This window comes from Nicotiana tabacum, chromosome 1, assembly GCF_000715075.1.
Source record: "Nicotiana tabacum cultivar K326 chromosome 1, ASM71507v2, whole genome shotgun sequence".
Classification (NCBI taxonomy): Eukaryota; Viridiplantae; Streptophyta; class Magnoliopsida; order Solanales; family Solanaceae; genus Nicotiana; species Nicotiana tabacum.
Genome location: NC_134080.1, coordinates 39,878,216 through 39,887,084, shown reverse-complemented (window position 1 = coordinate 39,887,084; position 8,869 = coordinate 39,878,216). Strand labels below are relative to the sequence as shown.

Sequence of the window (8,869 nt, the reverse complement as noted above, 5' to 3'; positions counted from 1 at the left end):
TTTGCTTTCTTAGATTGGGTACATCTTAAGGTGGTTGAATCTCAATTTTGGGATAATTTGGCGGAATTTTAAGATGGTTTGTATTAAAAATTCGAGGTAGGAATGAAACATGAAAAAAATGATATGTGTATCATTCTGTGTATCATTTGTGTATCACATATATATCATATTTGTATCAAATATGTATCACATGTATATCCATGTATATCTGCACGTGTGATAAATATTTGATACATGTGTCGAATAAGAAGTTTTTGAACTCGATTTTAACTATGAATTTTGATATCAAGTCAGGCCAAATCACCTCCAATCTTCTTCAAATTTGTGTAGTGACTAATCTATATGTTTTTAATGAATTTCAACCATACCCATTGAAAAAGGTCCTTATTTGCTTAGATTTTTGGAATTATGTCCTAGTTTGCTATCTCATTCATAAAAAAAAATTCCGTCTTGCATCTAAAGCTGCTGATCACGCTTAAAAATATGGAAGGAGATCTTTATGTGTAATTCTTGGAATGAAAGAATCCTTATTTATTTGGATTTTCAACTTTTATATATGCTTGGCTAGTTTTAATAAGTCTATAATTAGTTGCTAGAGGTTGGTAAGTTAAGACTTATTTAAGGCATTTACGTAACATTCCCTTTTAAAAATTAGTTTGAAAAAAAAACATCACATCATCCATCTTATATTTGATAAGCTAAGTATATTTCAATTTTAAAAACTTATGCAAGTTAAATAAAATAATATTTCTGTAGAATGGTGACAGATATATTAGAATTTAGAGTAGTACTATTTTAAAGCTCGAATAATTATAGATTAGATTCTAGAGAAGTATCATATCAATATGCTGCCTCATGTCGCTAGTGCATCCCTTATCCCTCGATTTATGCACAATACTACCTGCCAAAAAAGATTCTCTCTAAATAATGGTGTTGGTTTTTATTTTTATTTTTATAAGGCTTATATTATTGTGTTGATAATAGAGCAATGCTTCAATTATATGGCTATATAACAATATTAGTTGAACCCTATAATTATTGGTAAGACATAACTTGGTCCCTAGAAAGAACTGAGAAGCAGGCTACTGCAATTGTCAACTAATCTTGGTTAATTAAATAGGAGTGCATAATGAGGAAAGTACTAATCAAAGGTATGTTAGTTTTATTAGTATCATAATTATCATGAGTTAAGTGCCAAGATAAAATTAATATTTTAAAGGAATAATTATTTATTGTATTCATTAAGTCAATGATGCCCTCGGTTATCTAATTTACCAATTACCGCACCACTTCCCATATTAAAAATAAAAAGTAAAAAATTTAGCATACTAATGACCCGTTTGGCTATAGATTTTGCCAAATTTTTTTTTTTTTTTTTGGCAAATACATGTTTGTTAATAGATTTTATCCATATTTTGGCAAATTCCCAAAATCCAAAATCAAGAGCTGATTTTGGCCCAAAATATTACTATTGCATTTTTTAAAAACTGCTTCAAACTTTTGTATTTTATAAAAGACCCCAACATTTATTATTTGTAACAATGATTCTTCGTCTTCTCGGTCATCTGATAATGTATTATGTAGTTCATTATAAAAATGATAATTTTGTACCAAATTTATTTATGTTTAGAATTATGGTTTGTGATAATATAATGAATGTTATTGATGAAGATACTGTTGGATATTTGTGATAGTTTTTAGAACTTGTGGGTACAAGTCATGTTTTTTCAACAAAAAAAAAGTGAAATATGTTTTGAAAACTGATGCCCAAATACATTTTTCATCTTCAAACCAAACTTCACCCAAATCAGATTTTTCAAAACAAATTTGGGAATCTATGGCCAAATGCTAGCTAATACTCTCTTCATTTTTTTCGCTTGTACTAATCCACTGCCTAAGGGATCGTTTGGTTGGGAAACAAGTTATCCCATAATTAATTATCTTCGGATTAGTTATCCTGGAATTAGTTATTCCACCCTTTTATAGGGATAAAAAAAACACTACAATTCCAGGATAACTAATCTCGGGATTAGTTATACTACAATTTTATCCCAACCAAATATTGAATAAACTTATCTCAAATTTAATCCCGAAATTAATTATCCCTTATCCCTCGTACCAAACGAGTACTAACAGTTGGAGTAAGGGCACAACCCAAAAGGAATAGCACACCCTCCCTCTTCAATACCAATTGAATCACTCTTTTGGTTTATCTCGATTTTTTCTTTAAAAAAAGGTAGGAAAACTAAATACTAAGTTCACGTACACACACGGCGGTATTTGTGGGGACAAATATATTATACATTAGTTTGAAAAGGTAATATAGAAAGGAGCATCTCTAACAAACAATTGTACATATTCTGACTATGAATGAGACAAATGAACATATAACTTTCTATTTCAGACAACAACAATCTTACAAATAATGCTATACTCCAAAACTGAATGCAAATAATGCAAATCACAAGGACCCTACTTTGGGTGGGCTTTGTGATGAAGAATGACCAAAACCAAAAAACCAATGAATGATACAGAGACCTTCACAATCACATCTATAAAATGCCTTCAAAATCCAACAGAGTGCTTGTTACACAGTTCTTTGCTCCCGAAGCAAAAAACTGAACATGAAATAATTCACAAAACAAAAACCTGCAGAGAACATGAGAAAATGGAGTTAGTAAGCAGATTAAGCATCGGTTTTGAGTATGTTTACAGTGAAAATACATGTGCCTTTAATTATTGAAACATCAGAGAGTATTTTTGAATGGATTCTCTACCAACACCAAGGCAAATGACAATCCACTTCTGCAGATAAAATAACAAGCAAACGACGTTTCTAAAGTTACACACAGATGGTTGTGGCTGAAATTCAGTTCAGACATTGCACAAGCTAAAAGTAACAAAATGTGAACCACATTCAGCGCAGCTGAACAGGATAGGAATAGAGGATAACGGATATCAATATTATAATGAAAACAGCAAGGAAACCGAAATAAGATTCTGCATAGCTCCTCATGGCTTTGTGTCACAAAATCTACAGTCTCAAACGCGCGCAGTTCCACTTTTTGAATACAAGCTAAACACCCCAAAAAGTCTACTTGAATAACAGGGAAAATATGTTGAAGATAGTAAACTGGTTAGTTCATGGATTTTGCAACAAACTAATCTGATCGGTGCTTAAGCTACGGATAACTGGGACTAAGAATAAAAAGTGACTCCTTAATACTATACGCATTATATAGCCAGTACTCTTTCTATACGACATTATCTTTCCATAACAAATACGTAAAAGCAAATCGTTTTCTCTTCCTTCACCTGAAACCGACTGAGCTTTCCCGTTAAACACTATCTCGAAAACCCATCTATTTTGCCTGAAGGGGAATGAAGTAGAGCACAATGTAGGTAGATCCCTACTTTTCCTATTCTTGATAGAACAACAATAAGGTTTGTTTTTAAATAAAAAAAGAGAAGTATAAGATGGATCATGACAAATAAGTGTTCTACAATCCTGTGCCAATTGAACCACCAAACTCTGCAAGATTGAATCCAAATTAGCTAAGACAGATGTTAGCTGACAAAGGTTTTTCGCCAGGCACCACGCAAACCACCCAAAACATCAGAGGGGGATAAGGTTGCAAGAAATCCAGAAAAAGGCATCTAATAGAAAAGTAGTCTTATGATTTACTTAGTTTGGCATCTTCAAGAACCTCAAACTGAGGAATTTTTTATAACAAAAAAAGGGATAACTCAGACAAAGGACAGTTTAAAGTCCTAATTACTGGTTCAGCACTCATTTGCTGGCAAAGTATAAGATCATGTTTGATAAGTCAAGAGCTCTAGATAAAGAGCCATGCTAGTCATGTCATTTTCAAGGATCTATAGCGCTCTCCGAATATGCTGGACAATTATGGTGAGAAGCCCCAAGTGGATGAGCAATATAAGAACTAGGGAACATCTTGTCTACAACCAAAAGCACTAGAGGATAAGATCTATCATTTGGTCTACACGTAGTGAAGTAGTTGGGAGACAATGTCTAGGATCTTCATAGGCCCTAATCTTTAGTAGATTATTATTCTTATTCTACTAAGGAAAAAGAAAACTATAAAAGCACTTACCAGAAAAAGCAAACCTATAAAAGCTACAATCTTCTAACAAATTCCCGTCTTAAATTAGAACAATCTGATAGAAACATGGCCATAGTCTTGCTTTCAAATACACCCCCAGAAAGAGCTAGTGCAAAAACCTTAATTAGATAAAGTTCAATCGAATAATTACAACATGCCGATAAGGGATATATAGCTAGTTGTCAGAGCAACAAAATCCTTTAATTTTCTATCAGGCAGATTCTGAGAAACCCAAACCCAAAGAGAAAACAGACTTGGTGAAATCATTCTTTTTGATAAGGAAATAGATACAGTATTCCTGCTGCCGGGAACTTGGTGAACTCATTCTAACCATGTGAATCACTTGTCAACTCTTTGAAATCTTCATCAGTCCAAAACTATGATAATCAGTCAGTCTAAGACAACATAGGGCACTCAGGTTAACTCTCCTCATATACCTGTTGGTGAATAGCACGGTTCCAACTGCTATACTAGACAAGTTGTCAGATTTCAGTCTAACGAACCAAAGCTTTCAAGTTGTCAGCTAAGGAAGACATAAACTGAAGAATTCCCTAACCATTCCACATGGGATGGATAGCATCATAACAAAGCTATACCCTGAAGTGCGAATCATTTTGCAGTCTATTAGTTGTGAACAAGTATTGAATAATGAGAAGCTATTTTTTTCACCCTCATGTATCTCCCAAATATTCTGCTTCCCTTACTCCTCCCTACAATTTGAGTTTACATTATTATGGTTTTTGCACAATAGTTCTAAGCGAGGACAAAATAGACAGCAAAATTATCTTACTACAATCGTAATGTGCTTCAACCACTTCTAAAATAATTAAGTCATGCTAGCATGTAAAGGATGAAGAACTTGCTGTAAAACACCAAGAAATTGGAAAGGCTGACTGACCTATTGACTTGGCAACAAAAGCCACACAAAATTGAAATGGTAATGCAAATATCCTTTGCTCCTATGCAATGATCATCAAAGATATATCAACTTAAAGATTTTCCAAGACAGTATGGAGGGTCGGAATACGGCGACGGAATAATGGTTCTAGCCTGAAAGCTGGCACCCCAGTCTGCCACCTATTAGTATCATACATCTCTTTCCATGCCTGTACTATCTCATCAACCTTGAAACCTGGAGAAAGAGGCGCAATATGGTAAAGAAAATGATATCATTAATTCAGCATAAAGAAAATTATGTGAAGTAGCAAAATATAAAAAAAAATTGTTGACATTATACCTTCAAGAGCAGTTTCATTGGAACAGTGGTTCTTTATCATAACCGCGATATCAATTTGAGATGCTCCAGCTAGCTCAAACTTTTCCATTGCAACCTCCAAACATTCTTCCCAAGTTGGTAATCCCAGCTTAAATTCCACCACGGAACGTTCATAGAGTATGGTACCCCATAAGAGGTAAATCTGAGACCTCATGTTTGCAGCCTGCTCTTCAGCTTCTTCAGCCGGTTTATCTTTTAGTAGATCATCCAATCCCATTTTCTGCAACAGTGCTTTATATTCTTCATTTTTGGAGAGTCCATTAAGACGCTGTTCTTCCATCTCTTCCCACATTTCGGTTCCTCTTTCCATACTATCCTCAGCCTTGTTATAAAGCTCCAAGATCTCTGCACATGTCCCTGTCTCTAACTCAACTTTACTTCCAATCAAATAGTACCAGGAGAGTTTTGCTTGTTCAAACTGCTGTTGACCAACTGCAAGAAGGCCTTCATAGAAATCTGGTTTGAGCCTAAGAGCTTCTTCATACCTACTTCCTGCCATTTCATATTCTTTTTTTGCCCATCTATATGCAGATTTAACCTGTTCCAATATAGACTCCTGAGAACCCTCTTCAGTAAAGTATACCCGCTTCCTTGCTCTGGACATATGAACATTTCCCCAATTAAACAAAGACAAAGCTGCCATCTCTTGGAACTTAGCTGCAGCAATTTCAAAAAGCTCTTGTGCTTCTTCACTTGTAACAGTGTCCTCTACAGCATCGGAGTATAGTTTCATACTTATCTCATGAAGATCCAGATATGAGTCGGAATCAAAGCCGACATGATTCTTGAAAATCCTTGCAAATTGGACAATCCAGTCTTCAACACAAGTTGTCCCTTTATTCAGTTCCCTTTCTTTCTCAACATGTCCATCCTCTGTGACTATAGTTGATTTGTTACTGCTGGAATTCACATCTTCTTCACCACTCATTCCCTCGTATGCAGGTTCTTTATCTGGAGTAACTTCTACAACATAGAGTCTTAAAGAACCCTGAGAACCTGCAGATGATTCAACCAACCTAAGCTCATCAGTAGTAGTGATAGTAACCAGGTCACCTTCTTGATCCCTATACTTGATAAGTGCACCCTTCAAGTTTGGAAATCGATCTAGAACTATGTCCCTCACCAGTCTAATACTGCAACCAACTGGTATTTGTGCCCATCTAATATCCTCCCCAAGTACCAATTTGACTGTTCTCGTCACCATCTTTTCTTCCTTAACACTTCTCTTCTCCTCCACAACCACCTTGTCCTCAGCCTTCTTTTCTCCGACCTCCTCAACCTTCTTTTCCTCAACTTCCAAAACTTTCTTTCTGTCAAATTTGTTGCTCTTCTTCTTTTTCGACTTATCCTTCACAACCTTGGTAGAAACTGGAGCAGTAGGGGGCTCAACAGATTCTTGGGGTAATACTACTTCTTCAATTTTCAGACCTTTCTCTTCCATTGCCTTTTTAACCTGGTCTGCAATCTCCAAAGCAGTCAAATTATTTGGTTCAATACTCAAAACACGGTTCACATCCCTTAAAGCCAACTCAAGCCTATTCAATGACTCATAACACTTGGCTCTCCTCAACAAAGCTTTACTATACTTTGGAGCAACATCAAGCGCCAAGTTGCATTCAGTTATTGCTCTTGGGTATTCGCCAAGGCCAATTTGCATATAGCAAGCAGCCATGTTAGTATGCAAATAGGCAACATCAATATGGTTCCCGGGAAGCAACTTGAGAGCCTTCTCATACTTCAACATAGCACCCTCGTGATCACGTTTCTGAAAAAGCCTGTTTCCTTCTTCCTTCAATTCTTGAGACATACTGATGAATACAGCAGTGTCCTCGTCGATCGCTTTAGAAGTACGCTCTGGAACAGATTTACCATGTTTCACATTTGCATCACTAGATTTTGATGCCACTTGAGTTTTCTTCTTCCCAGTGGGCTTCCCCATGGTTTTTTTTACCTCTACAAGAGTCCAAAATCAGAGCTTCAGAACTTTGATTTAGTCCTAAAAGCAGCAATCAATAATCAATTTAACCAAACAAAACCAACCAAATAACAAAGCAATCAAGCTAAAACCAAAAAGCTAAAGCTACAATTGAAAAACCAACCTAAGATATTCAATCAAGAACTCATAGAAATGAATCAAAATACCATCTTTTTATTCAGAAGAAAGTGAGCTAGTCAGGGATTTCATATCTACTAGAAAACCCACCTCAATAGAATATTTATTTGAAAGAATATAAAAAAACAATTTCAGCTGGTAGTCACTTGATATAATTCTGATACCAGAAATTTCCAAGGATCTTGCAGAAATGTAACCTCTATAAATATAAATCACAATAAAATAAAAATAGGAAACATGGAATGAAATATTACCTCCAAATAGACGCAAAAACTATCAACCCACAAAAAATCAGGACTCTAAATTGAAGATTGAAGAGTAAAATGATAAGAAATGATTGCACAAAAAGAAGAAACTTTTGAAGAAGAGAAGGGGAAAAACAAAAGGAGATATTTGGTGTTTGGAAAGAAAAAAAAAAAGAGCTGAAAAAGAAGAAACTTTTGAAGGGTTTAGTTGGGGTTGTATGAAACAAACGGCGGGCAATGAATGAAAATGGGAGGAAATGGAAATGTTTAAAATTCCTCCCCTGCAAATAGGGTTTCCTGTTCCCTTCCATATTTGCTGGCTTTCCTTTCTTCAACGTCAACGCTCTGTATCCTCACTTTCAACTATGGCGCGTCATTTTCACATTTTGCCCCCGTAAAATTTACCAGAACTTTGTAGGTACTGACGTTTTTCCTTTTTTCACTCTTTTTTTTAAAAAAAAAAAAAAAAAAACCTTTCATTTTCTCTAAATTTTCCTTCAGATTCAGTATGAAAGAATAGAATATGGAGTGTGAGAATTCGAAATGAAATACGACAAAAATAAAGAAGTTTACACATCTTGTTTATGATTATATGGCTCATGGCGACTTAAAATTTTGTTTTTGACATATATGTATTCAATAGGAAAATAAATAGGAACTTTAAAGAATGTTTATCGCTTACATAATTTATGTTAATTTTTAAATTTAACAAACTTTTAAACGTTATTAACTTACGAGGAATTTTCAAGTATTATAGTTTAGAGCCTAATAACTATAATTTATTTAATTACTATTCGTAGCTATTGTTCAATTATTACTAATTTGTATCACTTGTATTTAAATGCGCAATGAATACAACTTGTGTTAAATGCGCAACGAATACAACTAAGGCGAAAATACAAAAATACAGAAAAATAAAATACTCTTGTTAAGACTCAAGCTCAAGACCTCCGCTAACTGAGCATGCACTCTAAGTCTCTAACCAACCAAGCTACGAGAACTTGTTACTCTTTTGTCAGTTCAAAGCAATTAACCTCCTGTGTCCATGAATTTGCTATAAAATTCTAAAATAGCTACGAACAGTAAATTTGTTAAAAGTATAGCTACGAAT

At 34.7% G+C, this 8,869-nt stretch overlaps 1 protein-coding gene across 2 annotated transcripts; it reads right to left on the bottom strand.

The window, feature by feature from the left end:
* Positions 1 to 2,279: 2,279 nt before the first annotated feature.
* On the bottom strand, positions 2,280 to 8,152 carry LOC107765033 (protein PHOX1). 2 transcript variants are annotated; one of them, XM_016583619.2, is made up of 4 exons: positions 7,768 to 8,152; positions 5,362 to 7,396; positions 5,023 to 5,256; positions 2,280 to 2,649 (listed from the first exon to the last, which is right to left on the bottom strand). In XM_016583619.2, exons 2-3 carry the CDS (start codon positions 7,337 to 7,339, stop codon positions 5,114 to 5,116), a joined length of 2,121 nt encoding a protein of 706 aa, XP_016439105.1. In that variant the 5' UTR covers positions 7,340 to 7,396; positions 7,768 to 8,152; the 3' UTR covers positions 2,280 to 2,649; positions 5,023 to 5,113. The 2 variants fall into 2 exon arrangements, with proteins under 2 accessions (XP_016439105.1, XP_016439106.1); XM_016583620.2 differs by having other exon boundaries at positions 5,362 to 7,353.
* Positions 8,153 to 8,869: the final 717 nt, after the last annotated feature.